The sequence below is a fragment of the Hippocampus comes genome, unplaced genomic scaffold (assembly GCF_001891065.2).
Source record: "Hippocampus comes isolate QL1 unplaced genomic scaffold, H_comes_QL1_v1.1 scaffold68, whole genome shotgun sequence".
NCBI lineage: Eukaryota > Metazoa > Chordata > Actinopteri > Syngnathiformes > Syngnathidae > Hippocampus > Hippocampus comes.
This window is the reverse complement of record NW_017805625.1, coordinates 5,467,017-5,487,756: the sequence shown is the minus strand read 5'-3', so window position 1 is coordinate 5,487,756 and position 20,740 is coordinate 5,467,017. Positions and strand designations below refer to the sequence as shown.

General features: G+C 42.4%; 1 protein-coding gene and 1 long non-coding RNA gene across 3 annotated transcripts; both read left to right on the top strand.

The window, feature by feature from the left end:
- Positions 1–1,587: 1,587 nt before the first annotated feature.
- Positions 1,588–4,919, top strand: LOC109522459 (uncharacterized). Its single transcript, XR_002169568.1, has 3 exons — positions 1,588–2,430; positions 3,499–3,590; positions 4,245–4,919. It is a non-coding gene; the product is annotated as an uncharacterized LOC109522459 (long non-coding RNA).
- A 1,096-nt stretch (positions 4,920–6,015) lies between these two features.
- Positions 6,016–20,725, top strand: prkcda (protein kinase C, delta a). 2 transcript variants are annotated; one of them, XM_019881043.1, is made up of 18 exons: positions 6,016–6,150; positions 11,095–11,225; positions 11,334–11,533; positions 11,610–11,676; positions 12,903–13,059; positions 13,367–13,398; positions 13,775–13,860; positions 14,315–14,444; positions 14,537–14,637; positions 15,059–15,158; positions 15,303–15,433; positions 15,571–15,744; positions 15,823–15,914; positions 18,122–18,184; positions 18,429–18,567; positions 19,205–19,393; positions 19,531–19,659; positions 19,773–20,725. In XM_019881043.1, exons 2-18 carry the CDS (start codon positions 11,117–11,119, stop codon positions 19,929–19,931), a joined length of 2,058 nt encoding a protein of 685 aa, XP_019736602.1. In that variant the 5' UTR covers positions 6,016–6,150; positions 11,095–11,116; the 3' UTR covers positions 19,932–20,725. The 2 variants fall into 2 exon arrangements, with proteins under 2 accessions (XP_019736602.1, XP_019736601.1); XM_019881042.1 differs by having other exon boundaries at positions 11,307–11,533.
- Positions 20,726–20,740: the final 15 nt, after the last annotated feature.

The following is a 20,740-nucleotide window of genomic DNA, read 5'->3' as shown; positions in this document are numbered from 1 at the left end:
GAAAGCATTGCTCAGGAGATTACAAATACAATTCTCGACAAAATCTCCAAGTAGCGTGAAGCCCCTGTGATGGCAGAGGCACATATTATTTAGAAATTTAAGATCCTTGGGACTGTCGCCAACCTGGTCTCAGTCGCAGGCCCTGGGTCTTGCAGCAGGATAATGACCCAAAACATAGCTAAAGACGCTCAAGAACGGCTAAAATCAAAACATTGGACTTTTCTGAAGTGACTTTGGATAAGCCAAGAGGCTGGTATCTTAACTTCAAGGCTGCGAAAAGGAACAAGCCGGTCTTCTTCGGCATTATAAACAACTTTGATTGCACGCTATGTACGTAAATGAAGTCCTTGCAGTGTCACACCAGTAAGTTGATCAAAAAACACAGAGCGATAAATTATGTACAATTACGCTTACGTGGTTATTGCCTCAAAAGATTTTGTTCAACAAAAGATGAAACTAAGGGTGCTCCCATTTTTGTCCGGCCCTGTTATATTTCATTTTAAAAATAATCCTGTTGAATCATAGCTGTCTGATTTTCACGATTATTAGTATTTATATATTTTTTCTTTTATTATTAATTTTATTTTTCTACTGTACCAACATTTTGTCCACATGTATGGCAACAGGTGGACAGACAAGTTCAAGTGGAAGAGCATTTAATTGTTCTGACTGTCACTATATGTTGCTGGCCCAGATAGATGAACAAAGATACATTGTATACACGGTATATGTCATAAATAAATTATACTTTTGTGACCCGTTATGTGAAATTAGAGAATTTCCTGCAGCACTTGGTTGGGTCTCACTGGTCTCGTCAGTGGTATGCACGAGACATACATCATGAACGGAACTAGCGTTTTGCACTTTGAAGTGTACTTGCTGATTTATCGAGCGTATTTCCAAAACATATTAAAGCGAAGATGAACATAACAATGGGAACCATCTGCGACATGTTGCTGACCACTGATCTTAATATTGACATTCCGCAGGCTGTTATTGACTTCATGGGAGCACACGAGCATGCTACATGTACAATATGGAAACATCCGCACGATGTGCTTTTAGAAGCCCTCGTGGATGTAAACAGCGTGCCGCACGGCCAGCGAAAAAGGCCACGTCTGCTCTGCTTCTCCGCACCCCCCTGAGGCTCGCTGACCCAGAATATCGTCAAGCGGGAGGCCTTCTTTCTATGGCTGCTGAGAATTTGGAGACAGGCTCGTCCTACATAGACAGCAGATAATTCATCACCCCACTCACCATTTCTAGACCCCATTCTGGTTGACTTTGTGCTTGTTGCTGCTATAAAATCTTGTCGCACAAGGTCACTCACTGCACTCATGGGACACAAAACAGCGACGCAAACCTGATTGGCAATCATTAGAAGACTCATTTTCCATTGTCAGGACAATATTACATTTATTTGGGGGTTAGTTCAGTGTTCCATAAGATCTCCGTTGAATAGTTTACCGCTTTCCAGTCGCCAGATAAGGTACCAAAGATAACCAAAAACATTAGAAACGACTTTCACTATGATGCAATGCAATTTACATCATTGCAAACAATGTCATTAGAGTGTCCGCTGACGCTTTAAATATGTATCTTTCACTTTTTAGACTTGTTAGGTGAGAAATGGGCTTAGTTTGATCGACATTAAAACATGTCGTTTAGGTATCAAGATGCATACCACCTAGTGCGGCAGCAGCATGTGCGATCATCCCAGCCCACTTCCATGTTGCCGCAGGGAGAAGCAAAGCAGAGAGGAACAAATAATCAATACCCCTCCACACACACACACACACACACACACACACACACACACACACACACACAGAATACTCAATAACATTGGACACATTCCTCTATGATGCGCTCAGCTTTGAAATCATTAACGACTGGCACAACTACAGTAAAAGATGAGCTCTCGTGTGACTTCCGTGAGTTTTGGGCAGTGGATGTCTCGTGTCACAATTGCTGATGTGGCAAAAAAATACTCACATTCTTGACATAAGTACAAGTACAGCCACTTGTGATAAAAAGTACTGGGAAGGAAAGTAGAAGCACTGTTTAAACTCCTTTGGTAAAAGTGGGAGTTTGCAATAAAACGCAATAGCACTTTTTGTCACATACCTGACAGTAGTACGTGACGATCTGTGGCCTGTGGCCCCATATTTAAAAAAAAAAAAAACAGCCAATAAGGGACATAAGGTTGACAATCAGTTGCCACTTACAGGCACACACGTCGTGAGCACACCCTCCTAGTGATAGCTTTGCTGAAACTATGATGGAATGCCCACCTCCAGAAAAAAAAAATGCCCATCCCTCTTTTGCCCCCAAAAAAATCATTATAAGACTAACAAACAGAAGCAGAGCGAAGGGAACTCATGCAGCTGAGTGAATTCTGAAGTGAGAAAATGAGCAACATCTCTGCAGGTAAGTTGATTACCTCTTTTTTTTTCATTTTAGTTGATTTTACAATGATTAAAAAAAAAATTCCATAGCTTTGGTAACGTTGTGAACTACTAAAATAAATGCTCAAAAAACACTTGACATGTCGGTTGTTTGTTCTTTTTTTCTTCAGATTTTACAGAGGTAGAACTAATGTTTTTTAGTCACAATATCTTATTGTCAGGTGAGCAAAGGAACAAGTTTATTTTGACAAAGTGAGGAGTTGAAAATTCATCTAGATGTAGGCGCTAACATCAATTTACAACTCGAACAAACACTACAGACACCTGAAAAATCAACTTAAATGCAGCTGAGTATTTGTAATTTTTTTTTTTTGGGCATTCATCAAGATCCGGCATCTCAAATTTGCAGTCTGCAAGATGATAGTTTGCGGTCTCTTATTTGACATCAAAGTTTAATGGGAGTGTCGCCCCAACATTTTTTTTTCAGCGTGTTTGCCCTGCCCCTTTTGTATTTTTTTTTTTTTAAATCACCTGTGGGCTCAGGCTCCCGACAACTTTTGGCAAAGCGTAATTCTGAAATGACCCCAAGTGGAAGGAAAAGATATCCTGTCATCCAGTCCCAGTCATGTCTTTTTTCAAAACCTGCCATGAAGAGAAAGGCTGACAATGAGAACAGCCAATTTCAAGAAAAAATGATTTGTTTACTAAGTTATTTTTTGAGCACACAAAGACCGCAATCGTTCACATTCCGCAGAACCATTAATGTTCTGAGCTGTTATTAATAAAGATTGAGACGATTGGATTAGTGTTTTTTTTTTTTTTTTTGAATACTTGAATCCCTTTTTTGGAAGACTTGATATGGCCCCGACATAAATTAAGTTTTGATACCCGTGGTCTAGACTTTTTTTCTGTTCCTGCCTGAGAAGAAGCTTCAAACCACATTGCTTTTCATCTTTCATGGGAGTGTGTGGGTAGGCACAGCCTCGGGGTAGAATCGGCAAGATTATGTTACGTAACGGTGGTGGGGATTTAAAGAAACAACTGTGTCCACTTGATGTGGTTTTCACGTTTCTGTGCTTGTCTCATGCAGCTCGTCACCTACCAGACGGCCGAGACAAGATGCAGTGGCGCTCCGAGCTCATGTCCCACTTTGCAAACTCTTTTCAGCCCACGCTTACAAAGGTGATGTTACACCTTTTCCATTTCCCTGGAATTTTCAAATATAGCTCTCTCCTTCTATCCACAGAACACGGAGTGAAAAACCCACATAGCCTTCTGCTCATTCTGTGGCATTCTGTTCTGATGTGACCGTTTTGTCATCTGTCGCTAACTTCAGCTCAAATCGACATATTTTAAGAATTTTTTCATAATTGAAAGTTGTTTAAACCACCCCTCTGTGTTTTTAAAAATGTTTTTTATCATAGACTAAATAGTATTAGGCGGCCCGATGATCCAGTGGTTAGCGCGTTGACCTCACAGTGCAGAGGTATCGGGTTCAATTCCAGCACTGGCCTCCCTGTGTGGAGTTTGCATGCTCTCCCCGGGCCTGCGTGGATTTTCTCCGGGTACTCCGGTTTCCTCCCACATTTCAAAAACATGCACGGCAGGCTGATTGAACACTCAAAATTGTCCCTAGGTGTGAGTGTGAGTGCGGATGGTTGTTCGTCTCTGTATGCCTTGCGATTGGGTGGCAACCGGTTCAGGGTATCCTCCGCCTACTGCCTGAAGACGGCTGGGATAGGTTCCAGCACCTCCCGCAACCCTTGTGAGGATAAGCGGATTAGAAAATGGATGGATGGATAAATAGTATTAAAAGCAAGTGTTTGTGGTCTGCAGGAAAAAATGTGTATGCTGATCTGAATACCTGTTTCCATGCGTTTGGGTCCACCTGCACTCCACCACACCCAAACCATGCAACAGTGCCTTCACCGTGCTTTTGTGGTAAAAGCCAAAAGGTAGGCTCGAAGACAGTTACTGTCGTTGGTCTTCCAACGTGTTCGGATCACAGAAAATGTTTGTCGCTTGGGAAATTATAAGGAATTAGGGCCTAATTGTTGGGGTTCTCAATTGGTTCGTGTGTAGCAGCTGCCTATGATGTCTTGGCAAGAAATAGATGATAGTGGGAGAGCATTTTATTTATGGACAAGAAAAGATCTTCTAGCCACAGAGCCAAATCTACCACCTCCTCATTAGGCTTAGGCAACTGTGTGATGTGTTCTGTGCATTTGTGTATATACGCTGCGGCCTTGTTTATTGCCAAAAGCTCATCCACCGCCCCCATAGGCATTATATGTAATCCTTCAGCAGTATGCACTGGCTTGCTACAGCATGTAGTATGGACACCTACAAATTCAAACGAGCTCCAATGCAAAGCCGCAAGCAGTATTCGTTATTTAGAATGACAGCAATACTCTTAGTCTTGATTGAGACTCATGCAGCGGGATAGAAACGTTTGTAGAATGCCTGTCATATTGCTAAATAAGGCACTTAAAATATTTATGAGAAACTGCCACCACAATCATATATGTTATGCTGTAAATGCATTACACTCGCTCTGTCAATCTCAAACCAAAGTTTCCGATTGCGCCGGTGTACCGAATGTTGTGGCTGGGTAGTCAGCAAGTGTAACAAAACACAGTTCACTGATGGACTCATTCCTACAAAACACCATACTACTAGTCGTCATATTCATACTAAATCTAATACCAATACTACTACGATTAATTTTTGTAATTCTAACTCAAATGCAAATTCAAATACTAATTATGAGACGTTTACTAATTTTATTGTTAATTTTAATTTTAATACTGATTCCAATACCACCACCACCACCACGACTACTACTACTAATTACTATAATAATAACAATTGTAATTCTAAAACTTACACTAATATTGGCTCCAATACTAATAGCACTGATACAAATTCTAATAGCAATCTGAATACTAATATTGTACTAATTATGATGCTAATGCTAAAACTAACTAACGCTAACGCTGATTGTAATACTAACACTGATTCCAATACTAATTTTAATGCTAGTACTAATTCTAAAACTAATACCAAGACCAATTCTAAAGCTAATGTTATCTGGAATACTATTTCAAATATTAATACAAAAAAATATCTAAATTCTAGTCAGGAATACTACTTCAACTAGAACTATTAATACTCCTACTATTAGTACTACTATGACTACGACTACTTCTCTTAGCAGTAGAAATGGCATTAATAATACGATCGTCGTGATACTATATTAACATAAACAGCATAAAGTACGACAACCGCTTCAACTGCTGCTGCTACAACTACTACTACTACGAGTATTACTCCTACTACTACTACTTCAACTATCACTGTTAAGACCACTAATTGACTACTAATACTAATTGAATATCAATACTTTACTGCAGATTAAAAAGAAACAAGATGATGCAATACAAAACACAAACTTTTTTATTTCATTGTGTTAAATCCAGTTTACTGTATTCCTTATCAGAAAAAAAAAATAGTCAACCGTGCACGCTCCAACTAGTTGGAGCGCGCGCCCGCGCACACGTGCGTGTGTCAGGTAGACGTCACTATGGTGCGGGAGGGCGTCGGGAGCGCGCTCGCGCCGCGCCACACTTCCTCAATCGAGTGTATCACCGAGTGGAAAAAAAAGGAGGCGACTCGAAAGAAACGAGAGAACAACTTTGCTCCGTGAGTCGGTGAAGGTACAACGGACAGTTTGCTGGACGAGGTGAGCCAATTCTTGACGACCTTTTGTTTGTCGCTTTTGGGTTTTTTTTGTCGCTTTTCGGGCTTGTGTAACGTGTGTGTGTTTGTGTGTGTGGAAAACGTCCCTCATGGAGACTTTAGTGGCACGTCTTCATTTGTCACTCATTTAAACTCTGCGAAAGGTCTGATGTTAGCTAGCTTCACACATGACCGATGCCTGAGCGGCGACGCCATGCGTCGATGCATGAAAGTTATAGTTGCCCCGGCCTTAGTTTATTCACAGACTTACTTGCAAAGTAAGCCCCGTGGATGCGGTGGAATATGTGAGCTGTCACATCGTCTTTGACTCAACCGGGTAGAGTACGGAAAAAAAAAGTACTTCGCCAAACAAACCGAACAAACCGGCCGCCAACTTTTGCCATGTGTCGTCTTAAAAAATAACCGTGTTCTCCATTTAATTATGATGTACTGTTTTTTATGGACCTGCTTCGTCAGATGCAATTGAGTTGCTTTGCATTCCGCTCACTTATTATAAAGTAGTGGTAATGCTTGCAACACCCAATGTTTCTGTGTTAGAGGGAACAAAAGTAACAGTCCAGATTAATGCTTTGAAGCATCTTCTTTATGACATGCTTAAAAATTGTACATTAAAACAGTATTTCCAAACCACTTTATTCACGGCGAGACTCTATGCCAATGACTTAGACAGCAGTGATTCCCAACTAAAGCACATATTTTAAGTTAAATCTCACCGCACACCACCAAACAATAATGTCACAAAAAGTGGTTATACATGTCAATTATATACTTTCTGCTATCGGATACAAGATATTTTTTTTTTGTTCTGTCTGTCCCTCTACTATGTCACTGGCATAGATAGATGGAAAAAAAGATTCTTCCCTTGTTGCGGGTGTTTCGTTCCACGAGCTCCTACGTTAAGTGAATTCCCGCAAAATAGGATATAGTTTGATTCACGTCTCTATTAAGGGATCACCCCCCCCCCCACACACACACACACATAGTTTCCACACTTATAAGTACTTATTTTGTTGCACTTCATGAAGAATAAATACCAGCGCTGTAAACCCTTGGACTTCTGGCGGGAAGTTCTTCTTCTTCATCCTCCATTAAGAAAATGAAGAAGAAGAACAGTAATCCTGGGAACTATATTTTGATTTCCATAGCAAGGGTTTACTGCGGCAAAAGACGCTTTAACCCACCAGGATTGTAACTTTGCCGACAATGCCACGTGGAATTCTGTTTAAGTCAAGAAAAAGAAAAACTTTCAAGTAGACCTTTCGTCTTCCTTGTATGCTGTGGGCTGCAGAGCGTGCTCTGCTCACGTCAATTCCTCAACGCAGCCTATAACCAGCTCATGCTTCAACTGTTTACTTTCCTCCTGCGTGATGCATCGGGCTCCAATACCCCATTTTTGGGGGGGACTCTGAATAACCAAATGGCACATTTGAACGGCGTTCTGAGTTTCTGAACGGTCTGAGTTAAGTAGTGCGCTCAGTGTGTATTTCCGAAACACGCCCATGATAAGGGAACCGGGATTTTGGAGGCAACAAGCGCCTCGGTCTTGGTTTTTATAAAACAAAAAATAGGACTGGTTCAACGGCGAACAAAGATAAATAGCAAGAAAACCCGCAAAATAAAGAGGTAGAAGCACAATAAATACAGTATGAAGTTTATGATCACAAATGAAAACTCCACGACAGAGTGAAGCCACAATAACTGAACCGCGCGCGGTGTAGCGAGGGAACACTGTACATTATTTGTTGGAAATAAATATATTTCTGACCAGTTCAGTGAAATTTGATCATTCCCCACAGCGCACCCGAAGAGCTGGACGGGCACAATAACGTGCCGCGGCACACACGTTGAGACTAACTGGTGTACTGTAGTGACGGGCAACTCTGAAACACACCAATACAAAACGAGCACACTTGCAAGGAGCACTCCAGTTTCATGACATCACTCATTAGGCCACACCCCTAAACAGACTCTTATCCGACAGATGAATACAAAGGTCCCCAAGGTACAAACACAATGGCTGTTTGTAAGCAGAATTGTTTGTAATTCGAGGCACATCAAATTTCAATCTATAATTGTCGTTTAAGATCATTTAAAAAATACTGTAGTGTAATGCACTACATTTTTTTAGGATAATGCAAAAAGTCTTCTGTGTTTGCAGCATCTCGTCCTGCTTCCCCTCTCCTCCTCCCCCGTTAAGCGCTGAGAAGTAGAAAAAAATAGTTCATCGGAGGAAATTAACTTCAAAGAGGCGGCCCGTTTACTCAACCCTGCAAGCAGCCAATCATATTGTGCCCTGCTTAAAAGTCCTCTTAAAAAAAAAGAAAAAAGAGAGAGGGTTTATTATGGATGACAGCCAGCATTAGCGTTTATTGAAACCTTGACTTTTTCCAAACTTTTTGTCCAGTAGTAGTTTGTTTAACTTTACAACAGCGATGAAAATCAACAAAATTGGCCTTTTTTTCGGCATTCAGTTCAGCAAAAACTAAGCTAAATGTGCTTGCTTTAAGCTGTTTATTAGTCACTCCTGTAAAATATGCATCGTGTTTGTATGTGGAAAGAGCGTGACCCGGACAAGTGCACTACAGTGGACTGTTAAATTCTTTATTAAGCCTCCGGGGCCCCACACAATAACAATACGGCAAGTGTGGGATTAGTGAAGTGAGGCTAAAAACTATAAATCCTCCCTTAAAGCAGTGGTCCCCCACCTTTTTTGTGTCACGGAGCAGTTGAGACAAGCACATGCTGTTTATGGATATGTATGGACATACAGTATATTAGTTTGAACCATACATCCTCCCTCGAAACTCCTAATTTTTTCACTTTTGGGACTTTGGACATGGAGGGAGCATTTCCTGCAGATTTGCTGGCCTCCCTTTCATGAGCTTTCCCTCTTTTGCATCCCAAATGGGACTGCAGACGCTGTTTGAGTAAAACCAGCACGTTTCCGGATCCGCTCTACAACGTTGCATGCATGAATTCTGTTTGACAGCCAATCACCTTCAGAGGATGTATACACTCGGTTCTGAAAGAACGGTTGGAGTCGAGTCGGCTTTGAGATGCTGTTGCTGCTCACTTGACTGTACTCTCAGAGTGTGCCCCAAAAAAGATTTCCCCCACCATGATGCACTGGGAAGCGTTAACGCAACACAGGTAACAGTATGTTCAAAGATGCTCTGTTTACCAGATGTGGTTTTTTTTTTGTTGCTCCTCCATCATCCATGTGTGACAATTTCGGATTTATTTTATTGTGTTTCACGTGTTGTTCTTCACATTGACTTACGTTTTAAGGTAATATCTCACTGATGGGTAAAGGCTTACGAGGGAACATAGCGACTGTTCGTTCAAGGTTGCAGAGGCCAGACACTCGCAAACTGTTTTAATGGTCGCAAACATTTTTTTTTTCTTTGTTGCCATCGAATTTTCAACGTGTTCAAAATTTCTTTGCAAAGCAGTGCGGCGGGGGTACTTGGGAGTATTTTTGTCGGCGGTACTTGTGTTTGAGAACCCATTGCCTAAATGGGTTCTCAAACCCACGAGCCTAAATGCTCCATGAATGCATTTGCACTGTTCTTCTACTGGTCACAGCTGTTCTTTTTGTTGTTACTGTAAAACCTGTTGGCTAAGATTGTCTGTGCAATGATGAAGAAAGCGTCCTTGCCAGCAACCACACGTTTGTGTCATTCAGTGAAGACATGATTGGAAGGAGGCGCAGAATGGTGGGAAGCTGGTGAGGGCATGTGCTTTCAGAGAAAGGCGCACACCTTCTAAATTTAATCCGGGGGGGACAAATCAAAAATGTGCATGCTGGACAAATCAATCTGGACTACCCTCTGTCACATAGCACAGTGCATGTATTGATTATATTAAAAAAAAAAAAAACTGTAGCCACAGTTCATGACTGACTTTCCACCCACCACCCTCCCCACCCCAAACACACACAAGCCCACACACTTGCCTTTCTGATTACTGATTTTCTTCCCTGTTCGCCTTTCTGTGCTTTACTCTGCTGGTCCCAGTGTGGGCGGTTTCGGGTTGAGGAATTGCCGAGCTTCCTGTGGCGCGCCGAATGCTTGTTTTGGAGTCGGGACATGTAGAGGCTCGCTTTGTCGCGGCAGGCATGTCCTCCATCTTTGCAGCTCCTCCCTTTGACAGAAAACAGAAGTGTGTGCGTGAAGACGTAGAAGTCAAGAACGATGGCATATTTGACATTAGAGTGCACACAAAAGCCGTGCTGCAGCTCATGATAAAGCTGCATCGACTTGTATTGTACTCACCCCCGTCAGTTCTGAAACGTGCGCATACATTGACGGGCTGTTTGTTTGCTGACAATTATCATTTTCACTGCTAGCATAGTTTCCCTCTATAAAGGATGCATTTGAGTTCCGTCCTTTTTTTTTTTTTAAGGTGTTGATTTTGATTTCATCGATTATAATCGATCAAAAGTCATTAGCGTGAACCATTACAGTGGAGACTCCAATGACAAACGCCTCGAACGTCGTGGAATTTGTTTCCCAACCCTCATTGAGCAAAAGGCACCCATTTGAAAAAGCTCACATCTCACCACAAAATGTCACAAAGAGTGTGAAAACTGAAATCATGATTATTTCTTCTCGAGTTACTCACACATGGGTCGTACTTACACCGTGTTCAGTTCAACACGCTGAGCTGATATACTCGCGAGAAGCCTTCACCGTTCCGATGTACGGAAGGCAACAGGGGGCGACACATCTAACGCCTTCTTCGTAATAAATGAAGTCAAGTTGGAAATGTTATGGCATCACCCCTGATTTATTTCTCATGGCACATCAGGGGGCGGGGCCACGGCTCACCTTGGTTGGGAGTGACCAGTCAGGGAAGTGGCGAGTAATTGGTGTGCGTATAGAGTCCCTTGGGTAACGCTCCATTGATCATCTGTTTTTGGCCGCAGCTGACTTTGGGGACTTTTCACCATGCCTCCATTCTTGAGGATTGCCTTCAACTCGTTCGACCTGGGTGCCCTGCCCCCTCCGGCGGACCCCCCTTTTTGTGCAATCAAGATGAAGGAGGCCTTGACAACAGGTGAGGAAAATCATTCACTTGAAGATGTCAATGCTTTACCCTCACCAACTACTTTACTCTTACTACAAAAGCTCTTTTTAGCATCCTTCCTTCTTTTTTCCCCCCCAGAACGTGGTAAGACTCTAGTTCAGCGGAAACCCACCATGTATCCAGCCTGGAAGTCCAGTTTTGACGCACACATCTACGAGGGCCGTGTGGTTGAAGTGCTCCTGATGAAGACGGCCGAGGAGCCCCTGGCTGAGGTCACGGTCGGCGTGTCCGTGCTTGCCGAACGCTGCAAGAAAGCCAACGGGCGTGCTGAATTCTGGGTAGAACACCTCAGTTGGTTCCGTGTACTAAGCTTCTGCAAAAGCTTTCTTTTTACGTGCGGGTTTGTGTGTTCAGGTGGATCTTCAGCCTTCTGGGAAAGTGATGATGGCAGTGCAGTACTTTCTAGAGGGGTTGGAGTCTGGTAAAAAAAAAAACAACAAAAAAAAATCACAGTCTTAATATCCATGCATTTTTTTGATAGCACTCACAAGGGTAGCAGGCAACCTATCCGAGTTGAGTTTGGGCAAGAGGCAGGATACACCCTGGACTGCTTGCCAGCTAATCGCAGTGCACAAACAACCGTTCACACTCATTTTCACACCTCAGGGCAATTTCGCCTCCAAGCAAATTCCAATGTGCTGTCAGTACTGACATACTTTCGTTTCATTTAGTTATTTAACAGAGACACTTACGTTGCTGTCAATAATAATGATAATTAGTATTATGATGATTATGATTTTGTTTTCTTATCTTAGTTTCTGTTTGTTTTGGCTTGTAAATGTATCATGAAACAATATTTCAGGACCCTAAACTCGTGACTAACGCGCCGTAAACTGCACCTGCACTTCGTGAAAGTACTCTTATAGTTTCATCCATCCATTTGTTTTTGATACCGCTAATCCTGTTGCGTGCCATGGGAAGCTGGAGCCTATCCCATCTGACTTTGGGGGGGAAAAAGGTAAATACAGTAAGACCGTGTAACCCAGTCAGTCGCAGGGCACATATCGAGACAGACAGCCGGTCACGCTCACATTGACACCATCACTGAAAGGGAAGTGAAGCCACACTGCTTTCACCGAAGTCAGCTGACTATACCGCTATATCACCGTTGACCCTGATTTTTGCATGTTGAGTTCATATTTAACTTGCAATAATATCAGTGGTTTGTATTCTTTTATTTCTTCTCTTAGAAGTAGAGTTTAATCAAAGCAGGCTATCAACTTCCAAAGTGCTGAAGAACCGTGAACACAACGAGTGACTCACAATTGAATTTTTGCTCCACACAATATGCACTACTTTTTGTCATGGGTTTTTTTTTTTGTGTTGTAACTCTGTACTGAGTGTTACAAAAGGAAGAAATAGGAAGACCAGAAAGCTCTCAAATGATACAGCGAGGCTTGCATGTGCTCATGAGAGACACCTCTGGACTTTACAAGTGGCTGATTGAGAAAATAGGTTTTCAGAGCAACAGAGAAAAGTGGGTGAATGCTTTTTTTTTTTCACTGCTAACTTGAGCGTTATCAAATGTTGATCACTCTTTTATAGGAAAACAATGACATAATCAAACCTGTCCAAGAAATTAAGAGATTCGAGTCATCGATTACGATCAAGGCGACATGCCTGCGAAATGAACTTTGTCCCTGACAGAGAGCAAACAAGCTGCAAAAGAAGAAGAGGCCCCCACCCTCAACCGTCGACGAGGTGCAATCAAGCAGGCAAAGATCCACTTCATCAAGAACCACGAGTTCATCGCCACCTTCTTCAGGCAGCCCACATTCTGCTCTGTGTGCCGAGATTTTGTCTGGTTAGTTCAGCCTACTTTCTGGTGCTATAAACAAACCTTCAGGGGAATTAAAGGGAAACTTTGAAACCAAGTCGATTGCTTCTCAGTCCACTGACACCGGCAAGGGACAAAATAGTTTTGAAACTCTTTTTGGTCTCGCTCAGCAGGAAGTTGCGGCAAAAAGGAAACACGGTTACACAAATGATCACCGGCGTACGAAAGCTGCTCATTATCTCAAACGAAGAATCAAATCAGCAAAAAAAAAAATTTAAATTGGTGTTGTTTTCAAGAAAAAAAGATTACAGTTGTTTTTCTTTACCTCTCACAGGGGACTCAACAAGCAAGGCTACAAATGCAGACGTAAGTGAACATTTTACAGTCCCTTGATATTTGCGGTGACTTAAGTGTTTTCAAAGCTTTTTTTGACATCCCTTCATTTGGAAGAGAAAAAAAAATGTTCACCCCCCCAGCTGATGTGATGCTTGTAGCATTGATAGCTGCCGTGTATGTGTAATGTGGACGTATAAGGGCTTATGCACGTCATGGAATGCCGATTGTGAGAGGACAAAAAAACCCAAAACTGCAAGAAATCCTTGACATTCCTGTAATTCCACCACACTCGTGGGGGCGTGCAACACAGTTTAAGAAACACTGATTTAAAATCAGAAGATGACCTTATTTATCAACATGCACTTTGTCACTGTTTCATGACAAATAATGATTCTCTTCTTATCAGAATGCAACGCAGCCATCCACAAGAAATGCATCGACAAAATCATCGGCAGATGCACTGGCACTGCCGCAAACAGTCGGGATACCGTGGTACGTAACACATCTTTCTGCAGTCGATAATAGAGCCCAATCAACATTTTCCCACTTCTTTTGGGTGCGTAAATGTCTGAAAGGGAATGAGCAAGTGTGTTCATATTGAATTATGTGGGTTGTCGGGTCAGAGTTGAGGAAGGCAGGGTCCATAACTTGTAGGGTCATCAATATCCGAGGATAAAGATGTTCAAAGACCAAGTGAGATCGATAAGAAGCCAAATGGAAACAATCAAGCACACCTAGCCGCACAGTGGAGAGCGCAAGACGGGGAATAGGTTCGATGACACGCCACAGGCATACCTAAATGTGGAAGAAACAGTTTGGGCTCTACAGGGGCGTTCAGAAAGGAGCTAAAATGATGAGGCGGATTTGCAAAGCTGTCAGACCGCTCCTGAGCATTCCTCTGGCCCGGCTCACTCATGGAGAAGACGAATCCCGTTTGTTGCCGCAGTTCCAGAAGGAGCGCTTCAACATCGATATGCCGCATCGCTTCAAGAGCCACAACTACATGAGTCCCACCTTCTGCGACCACTGTGGGAGTATGCTGTGGGGTCTTGTCAAACAGGGCCTGAAGTGTGAAGGTACAACACAGACGCACACCACCGCGACCCCCCCCCCCCCCCATCATTTTGAACCGGAATTATTTTTGTGAGCCACTTTGCTGTGTTTGAAGATTGTTCCATGAACGTTCACCACAAGTGTCATCATAAAGTGGCCAACCTTTGCGGCATCAACCAGAAACTACTAGCGGAAGCGCTTACACAAGTCAGCCAGGTGAGTTGCTGCAGATCTAACGTCTAAATGCTTCTATGGGGAAGGGTTAGAAGTCTAAATCCGAGAGCATGACGCACTGTAAAAACAAACATCATTATTTCAGGACACTCTACATATATAATCATATACATTACATGTATAGTTGACTCTGCAAAATCAATAGAGTGCTATAGCCATTAGAGCACGCAAACTCGCTTGCAGTCTTTTCAAATGTGACAGACGACTCGCTGTCAATTCTACATAAGCAGTGAAACTTAGTCTAATCCCGACAGCTCAAGTCTCACAGAGCTCCAAACATTTGGTTGACTTTTAAACTGCCTTAATGTCAAATTGACCCGTCCTTTATAACATACGCTATATTTTTGTATGGTTGCATTGCAAAATGTGTCATTTTAATGTCTTTCTTCTTTTTGCCAATCAGAAATCCTTCACCCGCCGCTCTGATCCGAACCTTGATCAAAACCTCTCTGATATCGGAATCTACGATGAAGTTAATAAGCTTTCTGAACTGGATATCAATGGTCAGTGAGTGTTTGCGTGTCCGAAAATGTCACGAGTACTTGCTATACGATATTCCGTTTGGAGTAATAATACACTGTGGCGTCTCTGTGCGTGAATATGTTTTTGTTTTTCTTTTCTTTTTTTTTTTTCTTTTTTTTTTTTAGAGTCAACCCATTATAGCAGAATATGGGATGGCTCGGGCCCGCGGCCTCAGACTCGTCTGACACACCTCACTCGCATTAACGTGGACGACTTTGTCTTCCACAAGGTCCTGGGGAAAGGCAGCTTCGGCAAGGTAAACAACAGTTTTAACACCGTTAATGCGCTCCCCTCGCACTGGAGACCTCATACAATTTTGACGGTGGATTGTAACGTTTACGCGCGCTTGTAAAATTGGGCTGGAATAATAATTAAGCATCGTCTCTGTGTCAGGTTCTCTTGGCAGAACTGAAAGGTCGGGAGGAGTACTTTGCCGTGAAGGCCCTGAAGAAAGACGTGGTGCTGATGGATGACGACGTGGAGTGCACGATGGTGGAGAAGAGAGTCTTAGCTTTAGCCTGGGATAACCCTTTCCTCACACACCTTTATTCCACCTTCCAGACGAAGGTAAGCTTCCCTGCACCCGAACCGTGTCATCATTGCTAAGTGACGAATACTAAAAGATCTTTTTTTTTTTGACGACAGGAGCATCTGTTCTTTGTGATGGAGTATTTGAATGGAGGAGACCTCATGTTTCATATTCAGGAAAAAGGACGATTTGATCTTGTCAGAGCCACGTAAGAAAAAGAAACCAAACTCCTTTTTCATTAGTCGGCACGCACGCACGAACGCACACACACGCCACACACACAATGAAAGATCGAATGGAAAGCAGACACTAGTCAAATAGAGCTGTGTTTATTCTGTATGTACACCTACCTTTGTCTCCCATGCTTTATGGGACTTTTTCTTTTTTTTTTTTCTTTTGTTTTAAACTTTGACTTGACTGTATCCTGGTGGGCTGAGGCTTGGCTGGCGTCCTTCGGTTGGTGCTCACGAGCACAATGACCTTGTAAGGGGCTGAGCGCGCCTCAGCGCCTGTATACTGTTTGTCGGAGCTATCCGTTACCACCACCCACCTCTCTCTCCTCGCCGCCGTGGCGTTCTCTTCAGCAAACTTATAATGGCGCTGGCACAATGGTGACAAAGTGGGGGGGGGGGGGAGTCTGAAACTGAACCAGCCAACTGACCTTTCTAAAATGCTCATTGACAAAGACAGAGCTTAAAGCTAAGTAGGTCTTGAACACACAACAGTGGCACACTAAGTGATACTCCATCCGCACTACCTGTACAACGTAGGATGGAAAAAAAAAAAAAAACCCACACACATCTACCTTGGCAGAGCAAGTTTGCCCAGGTAATGTGTATGTTCGTGCGTGAGGATAAACACAAAAGAACACTGTAAAAATATCTACGACGAACAGCAGATCATAGAATTACAATGCCGGCCATATTTTGCGAGCAGGGGTTGATGATAATTGTGTTGTGACGACACTAAGTCCTCCAAAGTCCTAACACCTTCACTTCTGTCACGCTGGAAAATAATGTCAAGTGAATTCGTTTGTTGTGGACTCCCAACTGTTGCTGTCATACAACGTAAATGAACAGTACAGGTTGTGTTTTAAGTAGCATTTTTAATCATTGTAATTATCACGCAAGTACGGTATGAACAAAAGTCAAACACATAAAAACTAAGCAATCATGTCAATGTAGGCATCACGAAAAAAAAAAAAGCAAGAAAAACTCAAACTCAAACTCATCAATGGTAACAAGTATTATGCCTGCATACATTCATCTGCTTTCCATTAAATCATATGCACTCAGAATACGTAAATAAGCATCAGGCTCAGCGTGTGCTCAAACTTTCGCGTCCGAGTGTAATGTATCGTCTCCACTCGCTGATGTAATATTTTTCTTTCGGCCGCGACTGGACTGCTCGCTGAGTTTCAAGTGGCCTCTCACTCTGCAGAAGGCGCCGTTCTAACCAAAGGACCTAGTTAGTGTAGAGGACAAGCAACCTCATGCAGCGCAAATGAAATTGATTTACAAGCAGCTTCACGTCAACAGTTGTTGGACTTCACTTCAAGGCTGTTGTAAAACAAGAGGACTTCAATTTGAAGTTTAACGACTTGATTTAGTCGTTAAGGAAAAGTCAAGGGATGTAATTTATTATTTTGTTGTGCTGCTTGTATTGTACTGAGCAGCCAAATCCTTTCCGGCATCGCACGTTGCGTCCACTTCTGTGGTTATCGTACAGCTTTTCCTCTTTGCCGCCACGAGTAGTCTTTTGTGGTGGCATCGCCAAAAACTCAAACCGTAATACTTTCAACTTTTGCTCACACGTCAAGTTAAGACTCCTGAGCCATATTTTTTTTTTCAGCAAAATTTGGTTGAAGCAGTGTAAAAAAAAAAAACGTTTTTGGGAGGCGAAGGAACCATGCGTTAATTCTGAAAGATTTACTTCTTAAGCACTAAGCTGATCTAGACCCTATAGAAATAAATAAAATAAAAATTAAAGCCCACCAACCGACCCAAATTAAGCACTTCCTTTTTTTTTTTTTTTTTTTTTGCAGCCTTTGCGATTTGAAAACAACATTCCACTACATTGAGATGTTTATTTGAATTAATTGGTAAGCCCGACTGTCTGGCCATTGTTTTTTTTTTTTTTTTTTTTTCCCTTCTCTGCGCAGTCACCTATCGAACCTGACACAGATGACAAACGAAGCGGATCGCTCGAGACACTCGACTCTTTTCGGCTCAGTGCCACGCTAGGCTTTCACGTGAAGCAGCATTATTCGACCGCCGACTACTCCATACAAATGTCCTCCTCAATAATTCACGCACACACTGAAAGGAGGCCCCCCGCTGTAGACGCCAGCGTTCGACTTCCCGCTTTTTCCACAATGCTGACATGTGTCTGTCCCCTCCGTCTTTTCCATTCCAGGTTTTACTCTTCTGAGATCATTTGCGGCCTTCAGTTCTTGCATTCCAAAGGGATCATTTACAGGTCAGCAAGCTAACCCAAGTGTGTCATTTTTAAGTACAATGCATAATTTTGTAACCAGAAACAAGTTGCAAGTGTGAGGTGAAAATGAACATCTCTGTTCACACTTGGTGATAAACCATCAATGCTTCACTTGCATGTTCACTCTCAAGCATTAAGTGCAACCGAGGATGTTCCAGGGTCATGTTAGGACAATCTGTTTACATGTAAAAAAAAAAAAAATGCTGCTTTGTTTTTGTTCTTGCAGAGATCTAAAGCTAGACAACGTGATGCTGACTCATGAGGGACACATCAAAATCGCCGACTTTGGCATGTGCAAGGAGAACGTTTTTGGAGAGAACCGGGCCACGACTTTCTGCGGTACACCTGACTACATAGCTCCCGAGGTACTTTGCTCTCGATGCTGTCCTGTGAGTGCAGCTCAAACGGCAGCGTATGTAACTGGTAGTTGACGTTTTATTGCTGTTCAAATTGCGCAAGGAAGGAAGCCAGATACAGGAACTGCACAGATGTAGATCATTTCCCTTAAGACTTCAAATTGTATAGAAGATCACTGCACTAATGCGAGAACCACTGGCACATGTAGCAAATACACATCCGTGGATTTTTTAAAATCTCCAAAATTTAAGGCGTTCATTATCAACATTGAAGAGAACATACAAACTCCACACAAGATGGCTGGACCGTCAACCTCACAACTGTGAACACAACAAATGTTTTGCGTTTGAGCATCCTTATGTCAGTCTTATTAGAGTAGTGGGAACGAAAAAATGTCTACCGCAGAAGGGTCCGCGTGTGGGGCAGATGCGGATAGTATGACTTGGCCCTTACATGCTTGTCATAAACACGCGGCTGAGTGCATCAGATCCCACAGGGATATCGATATGATGTATACCAAAATGCAATGGTGGTAGAATTCTCACCATTCTTTCTTTATTTCAAAAAAAATATTTGCTATGTCTTAACTTTCAAACTGTATTTTCCCTGTGAGGAGGTGTAAAATCATGTTTTGGTTATTCCTAGATCTTGCTCGGCCAGAAATACTCTTTCTCAGTGGACTGGTGGTCCTTCGGCGTGTTGCTGTACGAAATGCTCGTGGGACAATCGCCGTTCCATGGAGATGATGAGGATGAGTTGTTTGAGTCCATCCGCATGGACACACCTCACTATCCCCGCTGGATCAATAAGGAGGCCAAAGAGCTGCTGGAGCGGGTCTGTACCACCACAACTACGACGACGAGACATTCGAGAGCAGCCTTTCCTCCTTACCGAAGCTTTATTGAAGATCCTGTATTCAGCCTCCATTTTGTTTTTAATCATAGACATGGTCTCATTTTGTTTCCCTCCAGTTATTTGAAAGAGATCCCACACGCAGGCTTACAATTCTGGGTAATATACGTTTGCACTCCTTCTTCAAGTCCATTGACTGGCAGGCCTTGGAGAACAGGGAAGTGGAGCCACCCTTCAAGCCCAAAGTGGTATGGCACGCACACAATTTGAGAAACCCTCCTGACAGCTGCAGATTTAAAAAAAAATAATTTTAGATGTGTTGTATTGTTTGTTCATGCGAGATATTTGATGCTGATTACAGAGAGCACCGAACGACTGCAGCAACTTTGATCGGGAGTTCCTGAGCGAGAAGCCTCGCCTGTCCCACAGTGACAAGAACTTCATAGATTCCATGGACCAGTCGGCATTTGCTGGCTTTTCTTTCATGAACCCCAAGATGGAGCTCCTCTTAGAGAAGTAACTCCTGAATGAACAGTGAGACTGGGTTTACGCACCTCGTGTTTAGGTGCAGTTCACTTATTGTGTCACATGGTTAAACCTGCCAAATAGCTGGTCCACCACCAGAATTTGCGGCACCTAATTTTAAGCACAAATTATTCTCCTTGGGTACAAGTAGATATTTTTTAGAACATTTGGAGGCACTGTGTTTATTAAGCCTGATGTGTTTGTGTGCATGTGTCTAGTTATTGTGTAGCCTGTAAGAAATAATAACGGTGGTAGGTTGAAAATTCTTAACATTCCATTTTGTGTCACTACTGCCATCTTGTGTCAGCAATGCTTGCTTTAATGTACAGTACATAGATCTCAAATCAATCTTGTTGTATTCATCTTGAATTTTAGATTTTAATAATTATTGTTTGAACACAGAATTGCCCCACCAGTCTTCCAGAGCAGGGGTGGGCAGCCTTTGGCTTGTGGATCATAATACAGAGCATTTGATCTGGTATGACATATAGTTTTCTAAAAATAAATAAAACCACCAAGGAGGTGTTATAAAAAAATACTTGAACATTAATGTTATGAATCTAAAATAGTAAACATTTGCTTAATCTTACCTGGTACTTTCAATTCACGTGAGCATAAAATAAATGAATGTAGCTCGACTTCAAGCATCAGTTGTTGGAAGTAGATGAAATTGTGTATATAGATTAGTGTATATTGGTGTAGCATGTATATTGGTACGCTATGTATGTATTTTTTTTACTGTCTCCCATCTTTTACATCTAATTAAAAAACATCAAACCCTCCAAACCACATCTCAGTTTCTGT